The sequence below is a fragment of the Sodiomyces alkalinus genome (genome assembly GCF_003711515.1).
Source record: "Sodiomyces alkalinus F11 unplaced genomic scaffold SODALscaffold_8, whole genome shotgun sequence".
In the NCBI taxonomy this organism is placed as follows: Eukaryota; Fungi; Ascomycota; class Sordariomycetes; order Glomerellales; family Plectosphaerellaceae; genus Sodiomyces; species Sodiomyces alkalinus.
In genome coordinates, this window is record NW_021167086.1 from 792,739 (window position 1) to 812,036 (window position 19,298).

Below are 19,298 nucleotides of genomic sequence, written 5' to 3' on the forward strand. Positions count from 1 at the left end.
GTGTACCCGTGTGTCACCCCTAAATTGTACGTCTATACAGTATGAAGCAGCACAGTGTAAGACCGCAGCTTGAATACGCGTCACGGCTCTTGAACTCGCGTTCATCAACCCGAGCACATAGAAGGTGCCCTGCGAAGATCAAGTCGCACCCATCAATGGCTTTCAAAACAATACTATAATGGCCGCAAATTGCCGGATCAAGCGGTCAGCGAATAATCACGAGTGTCCTAACGGCCTCCCACCGGCCAAGAGAGCCCGCCATAAGAACACCGTGCCGGTCAGCCATGCCATACTGCAGCACTACTTCTCAAAGATCCAGACTCTACGCGAGTATCTCATTTCCAACCTACCCAGGTCGTCTAGGCTCAGGCGCAAGAAAATTGCCAGTTTAGGGCTGCGTTCGGGGCCGCCAGCCTCAGAGGAACGGGGCATAAATCCCACCGAAACTCTTCTCTGTAGCCTACTTGACGACACCCTCGTGGCAATCCCCCATGGTCCTCCTTCTCAGCAGCATCAACAGCAACAGCAGAATGCGGAGAAGGATGATGACCGCTGGGAGCGATGGGTTTCGTTCTCCCAGAAAGGGGACGAGTCTTACGTAACTCTTTCTGGTGACCCGGCCGACGCTCTCTACTCCCAGTCAGAGGTAAAGGGAGGACATCGCACTACACCCGGCAATCTGTACTGATTGTCCTTGTCTAGATTGTGGACTTCGTCGTATGGCTCTTGTTTTCCAGGACCCGGGCCCCCAGCTCTTGGCCAAAGCATCTTCTGTGCGATGGATATCGCAGGACCCCGTCATCTGCCGCCACGGTCTCTGGTATTCCGGGACTTTACTCCTTGTTTCCAAATCGTCACGTCGAGACCCTAAAAGAGGCCCCTTGGCCGCAACTTCTGATGCTTCTTGGACAGTCTGGCGAGAAGATGATGATCGATTTACTCATCGACTGCGCCATCTTCGTGCCGCTACAGGCTGGAGTCGGAAACTTCTATCAGCTTAGTGGCACTCCCATTTCTCAGCTGAATCCGGGTAAACGGTGTAGAGACGGCGATTCTCAATCTCCAGATGCGTCTGCTCCGGAAGTATCTCCGTCCGGAATCTCATTCGTGAGGAGCCGCATGTTGTATGCACGTCCCGCCCTCAATGGGCGAGGCCACGTCAACTTTGGCCTCCGACACATTCGTATGGAAAACCCGGTAGCGACTGGATGTGCCGTTCCGACTTTGCTAACATGGTCTACTAGATGTCCTCAACCGGTGTCCGTATGTAGAACCTTCAACAACAGAAGAAAAGGAAGCCGGCGGGCAGGTCGACTCGCAAAATCAGGAGAGGACGCAGAAAGTAATGATGTACATCTTCGCGCGGCAGTTTGGTCTACACAACGCTTTCACTTCTCCAGTCGACAGAACCAAGACGGCGCAAAAACTGCAAGATTACACCCTGCGGGAGGATGAGATCAAAGCCTATCGCCAGGGCCTAGGAGTACCCGATGGGAAACCGGCCCCTATTCGGATCCCCAAGCGACTACGCGGAGACGCGACACGGCTGACTCAACGCCTTCAAATTCTCCACGGCCGTTGCTCCTACACGGAATTGCTCCGTTACTATTGCCCGACCCCTCTAGATCTCAAATCGAGCAGGGCTTCGACGTCCAAAACAACGAACCACGGCGAGGACTCCATCCTAGGAGGTCAAAATGCGAAGCCAAGCACCGAGCGGTTGCTGGTAGCAGCTGGTCCTCGTCGGAAGTCGGCGGGCAAAGAGCGCAAAGGGCCCAGGGCGATTCCGGCTTCCCAGCCGGTCATTACATTCGACACCCTGACTGAGTTGGCGACACCACCCTCCCAGGTGTCCGCCTTCTGTCAGGCCACCTTGTCAAAAATCATACCGAACGAGTTCTGGGGCAGTGGGCCGCATCAATCCTATAACAAACGTCTCATTATGGCTAAAGTCGATCACTTCGTTAAGCTACGGAGATTTGAGTCCATGTCCCTTCGCGAGGTCGCCGACGGGCTGAAGGTACGTTTCGTCACAATAACTGCCTAGGTGCATGTAAAGAGTCTCCGACAGTTGATGTTCTAGTTTTGCAGGTCACGGGCATCGGTTGGCTCGCACCCCCTGGGCTAAGGTCTAACAAGACGAGTCGGACCGATCTGGCCAAACGACTCGAAATACTGAACGAATGGCTCTATTATGTTTTTGACTCCTTATTGATACCCCTCCTTCGCAGTAATTTTTATATTACCGAATCCAGCGTTCATCGATACAGCCTGTTTTTCTTCCGTCACGATGTCTGGCGCTTTGTAGCGGAGCCAGCCATGGCCACCCTTAAGACGAACATGTTCGAGGAGGTGAAGCTGAGTCGGGCCATGGAAATACTCGATTCCAGGAAGCTGGGTTTCGGCCAGATGAGACTCCTGCCAAAGGAGACGACAATGCGACCTATTATGAATCTCCAGAGACGAACGGCGGCCATGGGAAAGAAGGAGATACTAGGACCAAGCATCAACGCTATCCTGGGGCCCGTGTATTCTGTATTCAGGTTGGAAAAGGTATTTCTCGTTGCTTGCTTTCCTTTCTTTATTTTTCTTTGTTTTTCTTTCCGGCTTCGCGCTGACCCAGACAACAGGACCTGAACCCTTCGAAACTGGGCTCGTCTCTCTTTTCCGTTGCAGATATCCACAAACGACTGAAGGCGTTTCGCACCAAGCTTGGGTCGCCGCAGAAGACGCTCTACTTTGTCAAGGTAGACGTGCGATCTGCCTTCGACACCATTCCCCAGGAGGCTATGCTCCGCCTCCTGCAGGAAATCCCCAGCGAGGAGGTGTACAAACTGATGAAGCACGTGGAAATCAAATCCACGCACCTCGAGGACGTCGTAAAGCCAATGCGGCGGTGGCACACCGTTGCTCTGACCGAGCACGACCGGTCAACCTTCGTCCAAAGGGCTCAGAATCGGCTGGCTCATGGCAAGAAACATACAATCTTCGTGGACAGTGCGATGGCGAGGCCACAAAATGCCCGGGACCTACTGGATCTGGTGGCTTCTCACATAGGCCAGAATTTAGTAAAGATTGGGAAGAAGTTCTACCGCCAAAAGAAGGGCATTCCACAGGGGTCGGTGCTGTCGGCGATGTTGTGCAACTATTTTTATGCCGACCTTGAAAGGCAGCATCTGTCGTTCCTGACCGGCGAAGACTGTCTCTTGTCAAGGCTGATCGATGACTTTCTTCTCATCACCACCGACATCTCCAAAGCCAGCAAGTTTGTGGAGAAAATGCATCGGGGGGTCCCTGAATACGGAGTTGCGGTGAGCCCGTCGAAGACCCTGGTGAACTTTGATCTCAGCATCCAGGGCACCCCAGTGCAGAAGCTCCCCGAAGGCGGCGGGTTTCCCTTCTGTGGAACCTTGATTGACTGTCGAACACTCGGTGTTGGGAAGGATCGCCATCAACCGAAGGATTCTGGTAAGCCACTCATGTTGGGACCATGCCGTGGAGAAGACAACTTAGCCTAACCGAAAATCCTCGCAGCGACCGCGAATGCCTTGACCGTCGAGTTTGGACGCACACCAGGACAGACCTTCCTGAGGAAAGTGTTGAGTAGGTCGATGTCTTGCTCCCTTACTAGAGTCTATGTCGTCTGGGAATGTCGATGAAACTGATTTATATACCCGCAGACACTTTCAAGCTCCAATCTCACGTCATGTTCTACGACACGGGCCACAACTCGACACATACTGTCATGCATAACCTATTTGAGGCGTTTGTCGAGACGACGACCAAGATGTGGGCGTACGCACGCCGTCTCCCCACCCAACAACAACCCGGAACGAAAGTCATTATAGGTACGCTCCGCGGCTACGTCTTGTCCTCGAACCTGGTGACGTCCGGAATCATTCCTCGGATGTTTGGTGTTGCTGATTTGCTGATCTATCTACGACAACATAGAGACCATCTCCAGGCTCATTGACCTGGCGTGCATGCTACTAACGAGCAAGGCACGCAAGGAAAAGTACCCTGACTACGACTGTCGCTTGAGTAAAGTTCAAATCTCGTGGTGAGTCTCACTTGCGTTGGGGGGGGGGGGGATTGTGCATATCTGCCTCGTTCGGGTTTCATCGACCGGCTCCTAATAGACCTTTGGTCCAGGCTCGGACTATGTGCCATCCGGAAGACGTTGGTGCGGAGGCAGACTAGATACCGTGAGTTGATCGACTGGCTCAGCTGCGAGACGAGCCGGCTCGAGTCGAGGAAGGGAATCAAGGACTGGAGGATGATGCGGAGAGTTGTCAGCGGCTGGGAGAGAAGATGAATGGCGAAGAGAGACGGGTTAAGTATATCAGCTGAGAGCAGCTGGAATCAATTGGCACAATCGGCACGACACGCTGTGCGGATCTTGAGCCGGAGTGCCGGGAAAATTATCTCAGCGAAACTCACCCGCAGGTTCCGGGTCCTGTGGCGTGTGGCTTGTTTTTACACCTATTAAGTCAATTATACGCATTTCCTTGCATAGCCCATGCATCAAACAGAAAACCACAAAAAGCCGAAAAGGAGCCCGCCACCAAGATAACGGGAAATGAAAAACGTCCCGGGAAGGGCGCACGGATCATTTGACGTCACGAGGTCTCGGGACATGATTCAATGTCTCACCTCCTTTTTGTTTGTATTCGTATCACCAATCAATTATCACAGCATCATATGGAGTACTTAAGGTGGCCAATGGACTGTAGCAAAGCACGTTCGTCAAAAACCGCGGGAGAAAAAAGCATTGCGGGTTGTTCTAACTTCAGCGGTTGAGAGAGTAGACTGAATGACTTCGTCAACTTCCCGGAGCCGGAATCGACAACAAAGAATATTGTTACACGTCGCACTCTCAGATCTCATCTGGTCTCTGCATCGGTCAACAGTTTTCGAAAGTCCCACGTTGGAATTCCACTCGAGCCGGAGGTACTGGAGGCGATTTGCCACTTGATCTCTTCTACTTACGCTTGTTTGACTTCCGCGACTTCCGAGTCTTGCGCGTTCTCACCGTCGACGCCGACATGATACTACAGTCCCTCCCTATCCCGCTTGCTTCTCTTTCCTCTTTCAGCTACATCGCCCAGCGTTTCTGCCTGCCTGGTACCACAGGGACGAAGGGCTAGCTACGGCGTTCGTAAGAGGCCACGTCCGTCACACTAGAAACATCCTCCACCAAAAAAAGACGGAGCGGGAACTCGAATCTCGTGTAGCCTTCCGCAGCAAGAGAGCGAACCACTTTGCTTCTGTCACAATCTGCTGCCTGCATGCAAAAAAAAAAAAAAAAAAAAGTTAGAGAATGGCGAACGGCATGGAACCCCCAGAGCTTCTCGCAGTCGCTACTTTAACCGCTTACCGTGATGCTTTCAAAGCCGGCATCGATGCTGGCCGCGCCCACCGTTTCACTATCCCCTACCACTTCATCCCGGGATATGTCATTCCCATCCTCTACATGTCGATCCCGCATGTCCGCCGCCCTTGGTTGTACCGCTGCCGCTGGCTGGTTGTCATCCTCGTTGTCGGCTTTAACGCCAACTTGGTACGGAACACATCCAGTACCAACGTCGCCTTGGCTTATGCCGCCGGCCTTTGGGGTTACTGGAGCATCATGCACAACCTCACCATGCTCGTCTGGTCTCGTCCGCAGTCTGAGGCTGAGAGGGTCGCTAGACGGAGGAGGGAGAAGCAAGAACCCCAACCCACTGGAACCACTCATTCCGGCTCGCGCTCTCGGGATCAGGCAACTGCGCCAGGCTCAGATACCAAGCAGTTTGAGTATTACTGGCAAGCTTTTCCGGTGGATGGTACCTTTCTGGAACGTCTTGAGTGGGCTTTCGACCTATATTCCACCTTTCGAGGCGCAGGTCTGTCCAGCCCCCCCCCTGTTCTATTTCTCTGTCTAAACTACTTCGATGCTCGTCATGGTCGCACATGGTGATATGTGATTTACTGACTTTCGGTCCGTTCAACAGGGTGGAACTGGGCCGTCCCGAACATACCAAGTCCGCAACGCCCGGAAAAGCCCCTCTCAGGCGAGCTTGTCAAGATGGACACCATCCCCCTGAAAACTCGCACCGGCTACGCCACCTACCCTACCGTCAGAGACTTCGTCCGCACCAAAGTCATGGCCTGCGTTTACGCCTACGTGGTGCTCGACGTGCTCAAGGTCCTCATGATGAGGGACCCCTGGTGGATCCTCGGCCCCGGCCATCTCCTCGACCAAGTCCCGTTGCCGCCCTACCTGGACGCCATCCCCACCTGGTTCCTGGGGGTAAGCCGCAGCCTCATGATGCTCCTGGGCATGCACGCCGCCATCGTCGGCCTCTTCTCCCTCCACGACCTCCTGCAGTACTACATCACCAGCTGCGTGTACCCGCTCCGCGCCGAGCTGTGGCGCTACTCCTCCGTCTTCGGCTCCCTCGACCTCGTCCTGGACCGCGGCCTCGCCGGCTTCTGGGGCGCCTGCTGGCACCAGACCTTCCGCGCCCCCTTCGCCGGCCCGGGCACCTGGCTCTCTTCCCGCGCCGGCCACCACCTCTTCCCGCCGCGTTCGTCCGCCGCCAAGGCCGCCACCGCCTTCTTCGCCTTCTTCCAGTCCGGCATCCTCCACGGCTGCGGGAGCCGGACCTCCCTCGGCCCCGCCGACCCCCTGTATCCCATGCTCTTCTTCCTGCTCTCCGGCGCGGGCATCCTGCTCCAGCGCGCCGCCTGCGTCGCGTTCCGCGCTTGGATCGATCCCCTCCCCCGGCGGCTGCGCCGCGCCGGAAACCTGGCCTACGTCGTCCTGTGGCTGCACTTCACTTCCTGGCCGCTCGCGGCTGATCTCGCCCACGCCGGCATTTGGCTCCTTGAGCCTGTGCCGCTGTCTTTCGTCCGAGCCTTGGGGTTCGGCCAGGTCGACCACGCCCTGTGGCGGATTGACGACGATACTACCGCACACTGGAGAAAGGGGAACCATTGGTGGCAGAGCGGGCTAAGTTGACGGTGAATAGTCTGCTCCCTTGTTGTATATTTTGTTACCGTAGTTTCAGGCAAGATAGAGGAAACCTCGCTGTATCAAGAAAAATTGGCCCTGCACTTATGGGGGCGTCGTTGATACCAATCCAGGCTGTGGCCCCCACCAAGGAAGAAAGAGCAGGTGATGCCAGCTGCCATATATGAACCCACCGAGATAGACCGGTGTCTTTGCCAGAAAAACACTCAAGGCGTCGTGGCGGAGTGGTCTAACGCGAAGGACTCGAAATCCTTTCCCTTCGGGGGCATCGGTTCGAATCCGATCGGCGTCGTCCTGTTTCTTTTTGCCTATTTTGCGTAATAGGCTTGCGTTATGGCGAGAGGATGTTGTTAAACAAGGCAATCGACTTGGATTTTTCTTGTGTTAAAATAGTTCTTCTTTGTTACTCTCAACTTACTCAATTGTCTTGCGGGTTGGCGCAAAGCAGAACCCAGCTTGTAATTGAGAGACTCGATATTGAACCCCCTTGGAGAGCAATGAAACAAACCCCCCCGGCTTGGGCCCCACCCACCCGCCTCAAGTGGCGCGCCAAGAAGAACCGTTCAAAGACGCTAACAAGTAGGCCATGGTCTGTGCGCCGCATTCTTCCCATTATGTGCAGGTTCTAGCCAATCAGAAGAACTAAAAGGCAGTTAAGACTATATGATTGGCCAATGGTTCACGCAAGTGATTAAACACGTGTCGCGACGGGAACGCGATGAGGAAACGCGATCGCGTATACTTCGCGTCGTGATGAACCAACCTCCTCCTGGAGAAAGGCGACACAACGTGTTGCGCTATTTTCATTCTCCCCTTCCCATCCTTTGCCGGTCATTATTATATAGATTCTGTCTCCCGTGCTAATAGAAGTTTGCCTTGCTGTTGGTCTGTTCTTTCGGCAGTGTCTGGTGTCGGTAGCGTGTTACTTGCAGATGAAACATGAAATCGACGAGACGCATCATGTCCCCCGGGTTGAGCACGTCCCCTATCTGATCCATCTTCTCCGAGGGAAGAAAAAAAAAGTACAGGCCCAGCCCTTTGCGTCACATTAGGGATACTACGATCTACGAAGTCAGTGACCTCAGATAATCTTCCAACAAGACAATTCATTGTTGGCAGGAATGGTGCCAGAGGCTCATAATGACGACCGCCTTCCAGGACATCCCAATTAGACTTCGTAAAAACTGGCAAGGGGCACGTGGATCGGCCGATAGGTCCTCTATCAACAGACCAGATCTGCCTCTTGGCCGTCGCATCAGGCCCTCCCTCCCCGGTCCGCCGCCTCTTACCGTCATGTGAGACTAAAGTAATTAACGGAGGCCAGACACAATGGGCGCCGAAGGGTAGAGCTGGTCTAACACATCCCATAAGGTGAGGGGCGAGGGCGAGATGCCTTTACACGACATTGTGAAGTAGTACTTGACTTTAGACCAAGTGTTTAGAAGAAAACGGTGGACAGATGGATATGCTCCTCAGAGTTGATGGCCAGTGTACTTCAGAGTTGGGAAAGTCTGTGTGACACCTGTGCAGTCTACCCAAGACACTCGAAATTCGTTCCCGGTAGACATATCGGGTAGGCCAAACTGTTACATTACGTTGTGTAAACACGCATGCGGTAAATTTCTAGGATGCCGAATACTTCGGAGATGTAGCAGTTCGCTGAACAGTACACTGTATTAAAGGAAAGCTGAGTGACAACCACGGCTCTTTCCGATGGCACCTTGGGAAGACGACAGCAGCGCCATATCGAGAGAGGGGTCGAGGGGATAAGGAAGGGAGGAAGGGAGCGAGCCGTACCATGCCGCTAGTCCTCCGTAACTAATCACCTAGAAAACGATGTGAGGGATCCCTTGACTTCTCAATACACCCACTCGCTCGGAACCCTTTGTCCCTTCATGACCCAGAAGATCGAGATGGCGTTTATCGAGTGTTTGAGGGAGTTGCTCTCAAACCACCCACTACGAACCACCAGAGCGATTAGTTTCCTTCATAGTGTGAGAGTAGAAACAAATGTGCAAGACGGTTTCACAACATTGGTGCCAAGTGGGCTGGAGGGGAGATAGAAGGGGGCGATACACATGGAAGCCATTGATACCATTCAGGGTGGGCTAGCTTGCATGTCCTGCCGAATGAATGCATGTACTGTACGGAGTACCACAGATGCATGGTGTGGACGTACATGAACAGGAGGAGATAGGAAGAGGGGTAAGAGAGTACCCAGATAAAATGCCGACAGGAGAAGAAGAGCAACGGAGGGAGAAGAAGGGAGGAGTGATTGGCAAAGCGAAAGGGACGATGCCGTCTGGTTATCCTCGACTGACACTGTCTAATAGATGAAAGCAGAAAGAGAGAGGGCAGAAGATAGGGCAAACGCTCTTCTGATTCATCTGCAATCCTCATAGAGATGTCATGGCGTTGCTGCGAGGTATTTTTAAAAATAATCCGGGTCCTTTGTCTTGGTCGTTTGGTAGCTGTAGGTATAAGGGTAAGGGTAGGTCTGGCCTCCCTTTTCGTCCATCCCTCTTCTCAGGGCCCGTCTCCCCATGGCCTTTGGGCTCTTTCTTGCCCTGACTTTCGCAGGGCCAGTTCTTCCCTCTATCGATGTCCTTCCTTGTGGCTTGCCTCGTTGAGGCGATTTGGACCATCCCTGCAGTAGACATGACGGAGATGGCAGACAGAGATAGCAGAGATGGTGCGCCGGCGGACAAGGAAGTGTACATTACCCCACCTTCAGCATTCCCTTTCAAGTCATCTGTAAGGTACCTTAGGTACCTACCTATATGGGAGGGATGTACGTTGTAACGATAAATATGGAGAAAGAGTGAGAGGAAGGAAGGAGAAAGGGTTGACGAGAAGGGAGCAAGTACTAAAAAGACTGACACAGTACGAGCTACTTCTTTTCCGACGGTGACTCGCAGCTCAGGTATGTACCTAATATTAGCGTGTACTCACTAACACCCGTCATGTGGCCCACCCTTTTCTCGCCCTGGGAACACCCCCCTCGTTTTGCCCCCGTTGTGCTGGGATCGTGCTGGTCCCTTTAATAACGGGGAGCCCTACTAACCCCCCTCCCCCAGCATTCCTCCGCCTATCACCCACCAACCACCCACCTATTTGCGCCGTCTCCTCGCCAACCTTCTTTTTCCTCTTCCCACCACCGAGTTTTTGCTCTCTTCGAACCATCCTCACCAACCAACATTGTCATTTTCGCCACCCGATTACCATAGTTTCTTGTCGCAACCCCCAATACTTTGCGGATTATATTTATCGAATTTTATATCGCTATCCTCGACCCCGTCCGTCGCGCGCGCATCTCAATTTCGGCTGGCGCATCTGGGGGTCGCTGTCGCAAACCGCTTAATCGCACTCGACACTCGCCGACAAAGCTGAACCTCGCTGTCGCCCATTCACCACCACTTATCACCACCATACTACGTCTTCGGACGGAAACATAAACATCATGCTCATGCCCTCTGCGTTTGCCTGCGACCTGTCGCAGCAGCAGCAACACCACCAATCCACACCTCGCACTCGTCTTCAAGCCGCCCTCCTCGCCTCTCCTCCCGCCAGCCCTCCCTCGCTCTCGAGCCAGGGCGCGTTCGGCGACATTTTCAGCACCTGCCGCTCTCTCCAGACCCTCCTGTCGACGCCTCCCCCACAACCAGTCGATGATCCCGTTCCCGCGACACAGCTACCCACCCCACCTCTGGCGTATGCGCCGCCTCCGCTGAAGCTGCGCCTGCGCCCGCGACCGACCAAGCCAGACGGCCCAAGCGACCACCTACCGCGCAAGAAAATCATCAAGCGCGCCCCTCCGCGCGGCGCGAACAAGCGTCGCCGCGCCCTCCACGACGAGGCCGAGGACGAGGACGAGGACGAGGACGATGGCGATACCTCGCAGAGCGATCTCGAGTCCTCCCCCCTGCGTCGCCATTATCCCACAGAACCCCGCACGCCTCCCGCGCCCCGGACACCCAAGCGCGCGCGCATCGCTCCCGAGGTGGTTCCTCTCGGGCTTGAGCGGTCCGACTACCATAATCTGCGTTTGCTCGAGCTGGGCGGCGCAAGCGACTGCAACAACAGCAACAATTTCACTTTGCGGGATGCAGCGAGAGGGGCAGAGCCGCAAGGGACCAACCTCGAGGTAGAGGCCGACGGCGAGTCGTGGAGCGTTGAGGATGACAGGATCCTGGTGGAGCTGGTCCTGGAGAAGCTGAAGCTCACAAAGACCGAGTGGCAAGACTGCGCTCGCAACCTTGGGAAAGATCGCAATGCGTTGTCGCGTCGGTGGAAGAGTTTGATGTCCAAGGGAGATGTTGGGCTGAAGGGGACGCGGGCAAGCAGGAGAGTCAAAATCCATGCTACCTGGAGGTGATCATTGTCTCCTTTCCCCCACGGGGTCTGGCCCCCCATTTTTCTGCTTCTTTCTATTCTTCTTCGTTTCCCCCTTTTTTTTTCACTTCTATCACATAATGTATATCTATTTAATTTCGGCGGAGGGGTAACCCCCCGGTTTGGGCATATGGAACTGGCATCGGCTACTGGCGTTTTGGAAGAACAAGCCTGACATGGCGGCTATTCTGGTTTATCCGCATTACAGGGGGAAAGGACAGGACGGGATTTGACATCGCGCGAATCGAGCGCTTGATTTTATTGTATTTTATTTTATTTTATTATCTTCTTGGGAAAGAAAGGAGGCGGTTCAAGTATGTTGTCTATCCTGAGGTCAGATACGCCATGGCTGTTCGCAGATTGTCTTGCCCGCGATTTGGCTGAGCTGGTCGTCTAGAGCAGAATCAATTTGGAGAACCATTCTAAAAGCATACTTCTCGATATGTTGATTAAACAATGAAGAATTAGGAGATAGCCATAAGTCCCCATATTCGGCGTCGTCGAGAGTCGCGGAACGAAGCGGATAAACAGGGGTCCTTCCTATAAAGTCCCCGTCCCGTCGGCTGTGACCCCTTCAGTCCTTCATTGCGTACCGGGCTGCTGCCACATTTCCCAGCCACTCGGTTCGGGGAGAAGTTCAAAATTGGAAGGCTGAACAGTGGGGGTTTATCCAGCCATAATCTATTATTATTATTTTACGGGGTTTTTTTTTTCCTTCTTCTTTTCTTTCGTCTTGGGGTTTTCTCATTGGGGTCTCGATCCATACGCACCGGTTAAGCACCAACCTGATGGGCCGGTTGGTCCCTTTGCTGGACCCCCAGGCTATCCTGTTATCAGTTTGAACCCCAGGGGGTCTGTATGCACCTCTTCGACCGGACTAAAGACCTTCGCTCCCTAGACTAGGCCTTCAGTTTTCTCTCTTTGTCCTCTTCGCCTAACCGATCAGGAGCGAGCTGAACCCAACTCTTCGTCGCCTCCATCCTTCTTCTCATAATCACTCCCCTTCTAGACCCACAGATCTATCAGAAAATACGCGACTAGGTTCGGTGACATCCGTCTTCCAAAGAGCCAAAATGCCCGTCACGATGCGCTTCCCAACCCGCAGGCCATATGGGTGTGCGATATTATGATGGCATTTTCGTCATGGATCGAGATTTGACGATCCTAGATATGGTTTTCTCTGCGACGGTCGAGCGTCGGTCCGAGTCTGGCGTTTCCCTGGACTCTCTCCTGTCTGCAGTGAAGCCTCCAAGCCTCCTGTCTTGGTGTTCGGATCAAGTTTCTCATTGCATTCAGTAGTGATGGGAGGAGCCCTGTTAACTTGCAGGCTACAACCGGCATAACACAACGATAACCGTTCCCATAATCTCCGAAGCCACATAAGCGACAACATAGTAAAACCCTTGGACACCGCGCCTTTCCCATTCCTTATTCGCCGATTCCTCGGTTGTCAGATCATGAACTCGTGAGGGGCATACCAACCCTTCTCTTCCCCTTCTCCAGTCCTCCACTCCAGGTCGTAACCACTTGCAAGAGCCTGTCTCGATCAAAAAACGCAAATGGCCAAGAGCGAGCGCCAGAGAAGCCTTATTCGTCGTCATAATAGTCCTCGTCTTCTCCTCCGTAATCCTCTTCCTCTCCCCCATACACGTCCTGGTAGGCTTCTTCATACGCCTCGCGAGCCTCTTCGACGGCCTCATGGTCACTGCTGGCGGCATCCGAATCAGCGGCAGCAACGAGAGCCTCCTCATACTCCTCACGGGCCTCGGCGACTCGTTCCCGGTCGCCGGAGCTGATCGAATTGCCGTCTTCGTCCACCGCGCCCAAGACGGGAGGCGGGCCACTGTCAAACGCGGGGGCTTCGTCCTCGGAGGGCGGTGCGTAGTAGTTTTCTTCGGGGGGAGGGTAATACGCTGGTGGAGCCGGTGCGGGGGCCTCTTCGTCGCCGCTATTGTCCGAATCGTCTGCGGATTCACCAGTCAGCAAACTTCCAACAACTGAATTTCTTTTTGTTTCCCCCTCCTGCGATGGAATGGGAGCTAATCGGGTTGCAGAGAAAAAAGAAAAGAAAAAAGGAAGACAAAAAAACTCACTCAGGGCATTAGCCACCAGGGCACCGCCAATAGCGCCGACAGCCAGACCGCCGGCTGCGCCCATCAAAACGCCGCTACTGCCGCTCTTCGTCTTCTCCCCGGCCTGGGCGCCGTAGTGTTGCGCGGGATACCCTCCGCCATAACCGTGCCCACCGTAGGGCTGCGCCGGATACCCGCCGCCGTAACCTGGCCGGGGGTGCTCGGCGACATAGCCGTTCCCGCGATAAGGGTAAGGCGTGGTGTGGAGGGGCGCAGACATGGCAGCGTAGGGTTGGCCGCCGTACACACCGGGGTACGATCTAGTGGCAGGCGGCGGGCCAGGGGTAAAGGGAGGGGAGGGATGTTCCCATTGAGCGCGACCGCTGTCTTGACTGACGTAGAACCACCTCTGATATCGTCGTTCCCACTGGGCGACCCAGCCTAGAGGGACAGAAGGAGCAGCCATGGGAGGAGTCTCCATGATGGGAGTTTGAGGGTCGGAAGGATCCGACGGCTGATGGGGAGCGGGAAACGCAGGACAGATATTTATCAGCGCCTGAGCTGTTGCCGATTTTTGAACGTCTGAAGTCTAAACTATTGCGGCCTCGGAGGACTAGCGGGGTTGTATCTCGGAAACGTGAGTGTCTGCAGTAAGTAACTTAGTCTTGGAGACGTTAGCGAGGTTTGGGGGCAATATCTAAGCGTAGCAGAACATACTACACGGACAAAGTACGAGTTATGGCGGTCAGGTTTACGAGGTACAAACAAAACAAGTCCCCGAGCTTGTAGGTTTGGGGTAGGAAAAAGCTGACGGTAAGAGGGGGTTGAAGGAGGGGAATTATTTTTTTATCCCCCAAGGTAAGCACGATGGAAGCGGGGGAGGGGAATGGGAATGCACTCTCGGGTGGTACCTTCTTCAGCCTCAGGGTCATGAGCTGGAGGCCTGGGGGAGATAAGGCTGCGCCACAAATTTGCTTTGCCTTTTACCATCTTAGTCGACCCTTTGAGGAGATAAGTCTTCTCCTCCAGTGTATTTATTTGGCCAACTTCATTGGAGAATAATGCGTATCGTGGCTGACGGAGAATGCTTGCTCGTGTTGTTGCGGAATGGTCGCGGAAGCATCTCGGAAACGGTTCGGGCGGGTGTAAGCGACACAGGGACGGGGTCATTCGGCCATTCTCGGTGGTCTTTGGTGGAAGGTGAAGTTTCGCTGATTGGTCTGACAGCAAAACAGCAAAGACAGGTTGAGTGTGGCCTGGCTAGTTTGTTGATTATTAGGGGTCCAAAATGCGGGAGGGCCCGAAGGATGGACGGAGATGACGCGGCCGCGTAAGCTTAGAGGACAAAAAGAGCAGGGGCGGGAAGGGGTCAGCCAGAGAGACTTGAATGAAGTAGACTGAACCGCGAAGGTCTGCACAAGAATCAAAGCCACGAACTTGCTAAAAGAAGTTGATAACGTACATAGAATGATACGAAGAGACAGTACCCCGTCGTCGCAGCGACATAAGAACGAAATACAGACTAAGGTAATAACGAGTTGCACGTTTCCACGAGACCAAGGTTTCTAGCGGAGGTACCTAAGTACGGTAGTGGGAACCAAATGAGCAGTTATGTAAACAAAGGGTTGTCCATCTGTCCTGAAGTACTTGAACTTGTTAACGGAATGAGACCGGGCAAGAAGGACGAATGATTCGAGAGTTGCACCTTTGACGTTTAGACGCAAAACGTGTCGAGATACTTTGTATGTCAATAAAGTAATCTTTCGGGGCTGCTTCAAGTACTTCCTTCGCACACGGGGAGCAGTTAATACAGGAGTGTTAAGATTAGACAATCTCTAAAGGGTACAACGTGCATGCAGTTTGACGGGGTTCGTTTGATCAGCAAGTCACCCAAGAAGCTGGGCATCGTCTTAGGTGCCACTAACTTCGTCTCGGCCCGGGTGCCTATTCGCCGGAGTACCCATGTCTTTAGACCAGCTGCGGTCAGGCTAACGGTTTTAGGAAGTGTACACGTACGCCGCCAAGCACCCATGGCAGCACTTCCTGTCCATATGTGAACCCTTGATAGGTGCACTCTGCTGCAACGTTGGTCATCCGGTCCGTCCTCACCCGAAACTTTCGGTCAAAAAACTCGGGGTCTCAAGTCGGGAATCTAACGCCTGCCTCGCGAGAACACAATGATCGCCTGTCAACGCCAGCGCATCCTTCCCCCCCAAAAAAAGCATGTGTACAAAACGGCAATACCAGGCAGGTACCTTACGGACGGATACGGTTATTTTTAATCTTACTTATCTGCAGTCTGTAGGTATACGGTAGGTGGATAAGGTAGGTAGGTAGTGGACAGTGGACAGACCGCAAACGCGGGCATAGTGGACCTTTGTGAACCCAAACACCCTTCCTTCCTTCTGCCAATTTTCTGGGCTTTCAGTCTAGTCCGGGCATGCGCCGACGTGGTAGCCCGTGCTCTAATAAACCAGTATCCGTAATTATGTTGACCGACTAATCTTCTTTTCCTCGTCTCTCTTCTCTATTATATTTTCCAACCACACACCACACCTTGTCCGCACTCTTCCTTTCAAAAATCCAAAGAAGAAAGAGGCTTAGCTTAGCTCGTCTCCTCGTCTCTGAATTCCGCTTCAGTCACAATGTCCTATCCCCAGCAGTAAGTCGCGTTGCGTCCTACTCGATTTCTTTTGTTTTGTTTGGACATCTTTGCGACGCCCAGCCCAACCGAATCGAACCTGTCGCCCCAAATCTCTTCGTCTCTGTTTGGGTTCAGCTTCTGACCGTCACCACCTTAGGCAATACTACGGCTCCCCGCCGCCCCCTGAGGGTTACCCTCCTCCCCAGGGCTACCCTCAGGGCTATCCTCCCCCCGAGGGCTATCCCCCCCCAGGCCAACAACCGGTACGTCTCGTCGCAGCGACGCCACAATAAGCTTCCCGCCGTTTATTCTTCCAATCAGTTGGAGCTTTGTACAACATAGTGGTCTGAACTTGCCAAACTAACTCTGCGTTCCAGATGTACTACCCGCCTCAGCCTCAGCCACAGGCCCCGCCTCCCCAGGAAGAGAAGAGCCACGGATGTCTCTACACCTGGTGAGCTCGCCCTCACCCCCAATACCACGAGAAGAACAAGTTACAGCTGTTGTTAACACGATATCTCCCCACAGTATCGCGACGCTTTGTTGTTGTTGGCTCTGCGGTGAAGCCTGCTCGTGCTGTCTCGACTGCCTAACCTGCTGCGACTGCGACTGCTGCTAAACTAGCTAGCTCGTGACGAGGCGAGACCTGTGTGATAGGAAGAGACGGAGCGAAAGGCGTGCTGGACTTGCTCATCGCACACTGGATGCGTTACGGGCCGGTGTCGATCACGCGGGGAAGAAAGGGGAAGATTGCAGGACCCAGTCTGGGCATGGTCTGGTCGAGACCTTCGACGTCACATTTTTCATCTTTGATCTCCGTCATCGGACATCACAACTACCCACTCGACGATTCGCTCTCGACGCATTTTCCTTACAGTACCTTATTCTTTCCATACTCTCACGGTTAGGGAATAAAAGACGAACACGATTACCCCGGCGATGTTCTTCTCGGTGTGCCCGAAAGATGGACGAAAGAAGAGTTCAACATTGCATATTGCATGACCGTTTCGCTATATCCTTGTTGTGTCTAGTATATATTCAAGCTCAACCTCATTTCTTGGGATCCATAAGTTGGACAAATTCGTGATCTGCATCGAGGTTAGACGGTGTCGAAGGTCATCGTTCCTTTTTTTTTTTTTTTTTGTTGAGTTGGCCGCGTGAAGAAACGGCTCTCAACAAAGGACCAGGGAAACCACTCACAATCGATGGAGCCGTTTCTGTCCAGATCGGCCTGCCGGACCATCTCGTCGATCTCCTCATCTGAATGCCTCTGACCCAGTGAGATGAGGACGGAGCGTAGCTCACTTGGCGAGACGGAGCCGCTGCCGTCCTTGTCGAAGACCTCGAAAGCGGCGACTAGCTCGTTTTTGCTCTCGCCGACGGGCCTGGCCGGCTCAGCCATGATCTCGAGGAATTCTTTCGTGTTGGCAGTTAGCAGACCATCGTTTGACGAATAGTAAGACGTCGGGGGTTCTTTTCTTTCTTTTTCTTAACAAGTCCGCGGCCCAGGGAGTTGAAGGAAAGACAAGGGGGACCTAGCCATACCCTCAAAGTTGATGCGGCCGTCGCCATCGACGTCAATCTCCAGAATCATCTGTTTGACTTCGTCAAGAGTCGGCTTCAGACCGAGGGAATTCATGGCGACCTGGAGCTCGGTAGGGCAGATATCGCCTAGGGACGGTGTCACGTCAGTCAGGTTGGTCTAGAGGTGAAGAAAAACTACCCGCAAGGCTGAAGATCATTTAAGAGAACCCCGGAACATACCGGTTCCATCTCGGTCCTAAGAAAGCGGCGCCATGTCAGTCCTGGCTTGTCATTCCTTGGCGGCTCGTCCATGAAGACGGTCACGAAAAGGAGAGAGGGCAGGGGCTACATACGAAGACCTTAAAGACGTCCACTAGATCATTGTATTGCTCCTGTGTGAGATTGGCGACAGCTGTTGAAGGCTACGTGGTGGTAATGGTGAACGCGGTCATCAGTCAGCGAAAGCACGAGGTTGCCATGTTTGATATGAGGACGAATCAGCATAGGGGTAGGGAGGCGGGGTAGGATCAGAGGCTGGTTCACCACGACGCACCATATTTTCTCGCGCGGGAGGGAAGAACGTGGCTGGTATTCTGGATGGTAGACGAGTGTCTATAAAGTGGCTTGGGTCCGATAGATGTGTTGCAGGACAGAGTCCGATAATGCTCGAGTAAATTAGGTATGGGATGTTGGGTGAGGTTGCGCAAGGTGAGCTTTAGGTTCCCTGGTCGCATAAGCGCCTCGTCCCCCCTTTTACAAAACGCCCCAGCCTCAGCCACACCACGTTGTTTGGCGCCACAAGTCCCACAACCCCCTCCTTCCGTTTTCCGTTGTGCGGGGCCGGGCTGGGTATTTGCACGCGATTCACGTGTTTTCCCCTACACTTAGACACGTGAGATAACATCACATAGGTACCTTAGGATATAGGTATGCAACGTAAGGGCTAATTATAACTACGGTACCTTAACATGAACGGGGCAGTTATATTCTCTGACTAGATGTGAGGCGGAGTGATCCCTACTTTTGAGGACGTTCCTGGTTTTGCGCCGTGTGTTTCGCAAAAAGTTGTGTGTATTGATTGTATGGTGGGGGGGAAGGATGAGCTGGCACGGCGCTTGATGCAAGCCTAAGCAATACAGGGAGGTATTACGCGGCCTCGGTTTTGCTTGGCATATGGACTGATTTCGAGATAGGTATGTCTCCCCCATTTGGTCTTTTACAGCATGAACCTGTTACTCCTACGGTATGCCTTGTGCCGAACGCCTTCCGAAGAGTATTAAGGTAAGGACCGTATTTCGTCGAAGTATGTCTGAGCAAAAAGCCCCTATAGAGATGTGCTTCACGGAAGAAATACCTAAGTACACCATACTCCAGATGACTCGAGGGACTTCTACTCTGGTTGTTTCAGGGGATGGGTGACACACTCATGCGCACCGCATTGTCAGACCCCAGATACAAATCTGCAATGAGGTCCCGTGCTGCTTGGCAACCGTCAGACTGTACTTCGTATGGTCACTCCAGTCACTCCAGGTGCCTTCTGCCTCTGCAGCGTACAGAAAGATTTGTGATTTGCACCTGCTACCGCATGCCGCAGGGGACACTGTAACAACTCGAAAAAGTCCCCATAAAATTAGTAGGTACACACCAGGGG

General features: G+C 53.5%; 7 protein-coding genes and 1 non-coding gene across 8 annotated transcripts; 5 read left to right on the plus strand and 3 right to left on the minus strand.

The window, feature by feature from the left end:
* Positions 1–117: 117 nt before the first annotated feature.
* SODALDRAFT_210196 (hypothetical protein) lies at positions 118–793 on the plus strand. Its single transcript, XM_028607271.1, has one exon. It carries the CDS (start codon positions 179–181, stop codon positions 686–688), a length of 510 nt encoding a protein of 169 aa, XP_028464715.1. The 5' UTR covers positions 118–178; the 3' UTR covers positions 689–793.
* A 4,527-nt stretch (positions 794–5,320) lies between these two features.
* Positions 5,321–7,003, plus strand: SODALDRAFT_361742 (hypothetical protein; the record flags this gene model as incomplete). The annotated part of the gene is made up of 2 exons (XM_028614404.1): positions 5,321–5,885; positions 5,994–7,003. The coding sequence occupies 2 exons, from the start codon at positions 5,321–5,323 to the stop codon at positions 7,001–7,003; spliced, it is 1,575 nt and encodes a 524-aa protein (XP_028464716.1).
* Positions 7,004–7,099: 96 nt separating this feature from the next.
* Positions 7,100–9,104, minus strand: SODALDRAFT_361743 (hypothetical protein; the record flags this gene model as incomplete). The annotated part of the gene is made up of 12 exons (XM_028614405.1): positions 7,100–7,323; positions 7,434–7,501; positions 7,593–7,620; positions 7,715–7,784; positions 7,942–8,016; positions 8,114–8,234; positions 8,342–8,408; positions 8,473–8,526; positions 8,624–8,674; positions 8,736–8,841; positions 8,916–8,973; positions 9,037–9,104. The coding sequence occupies 12 exons, from the start codon at positions 9,102–9,104 to the stop codon at positions 7,100–7,102; spliced, it is 990 nt and encodes a 329-aa protein (XP_028464717.1).
* On the plus strand, positions 7,226–7,307 carry SODALDRAFT_t148. The gene has a single exon. It is a non-coding gene; the product is annotated as a tRNA-Ser (tRNA).
* Positions 9,105–9,241: 137 nt separating the features above from the next.
* On the plus strand, positions 9,242–11,390 carry SODALDRAFT_361744 (hypothetical protein; the record flags this gene model as incomplete). Its single annotated transcript, XM_028614406.1, has 6 exons — positions 9,242–9,320; positions 9,418–9,440; positions 9,596–9,762; positions 9,906–9,938; positions 10,093–10,241; positions 10,402–11,390. The coding sequence occupies 6 exons, from the start codon at positions 9,242–9,244 to the stop codon at positions 11,388–11,390; spliced, it is 1,440 nt and encodes a 479-aa protein (XP_028464718.1).
* Positions 11,391–12,994: 1,604 nt separating this feature from the next.
* Positions 12,995–13,960, minus strand: SODALDRAFT_325481 (hypothetical protein; the record flags this gene model as incomplete). The annotated part of the gene is made up of 2 exons (XM_028609984.1): positions 12,995–13,371; positions 13,501–13,960. 2 exons carry the CDS (start codon positions 13,958–13,960, stop codon positions 12,995–12,997), a joined length of 837 nt encoding a protein of 278 aa, XP_028464719.1.
* Positions 13,961–15,787: 1,827 nt separating this feature from the next.
* Positions 15,788–17,125, plus strand: SODALDRAFT_380401 (hypothetical protein; the record flags this gene model as incomplete). Its single annotated transcript, XM_028615105.1, has 7 exons — positions 15,788–16,141; positions 16,205–16,252; positions 16,281–16,386; positions 16,501–16,577; positions 16,652–16,696; positions 16,785–16,999; positions 17,088–17,125. Exons 1-7 carry the CDS (start codon positions 16,125–16,127, stop codon positions 17,123–17,125), a joined length of 546 nt encoding a protein of 181 aa, XP_028464720.1. The 5' UTR covers positions 15,788–16,124.
* Positions 17,126–17,173: 48 nt separating this feature from the next.
* On the minus strand, positions 17,174–18,451 carry SODALDRAFT_314610 (calmodulin; the record flags this gene model as incomplete). The annotated part of the gene is made up of 6 exons (XM_028609263.1): positions 18,201–18,451; positions 18,001–18,069; positions 17,888–17,903; positions 17,669–17,794; positions 17,324–17,539; positions 17,174–17,211 (listed from the first exon to the last, which is right to left on the minus strand). The coding sequence occupies exons 1-6, from the start codon at positions 18,201–18,203 to the stop codon at positions 17,174–17,176; spliced, it is 468 nt and encodes a 155-aa protein (XP_028464721.1). The 5' UTR covers positions 18,204–18,451.
* Between the last annotated feature and the right edge of the window lie 847 nt (positions 18,452–19,298).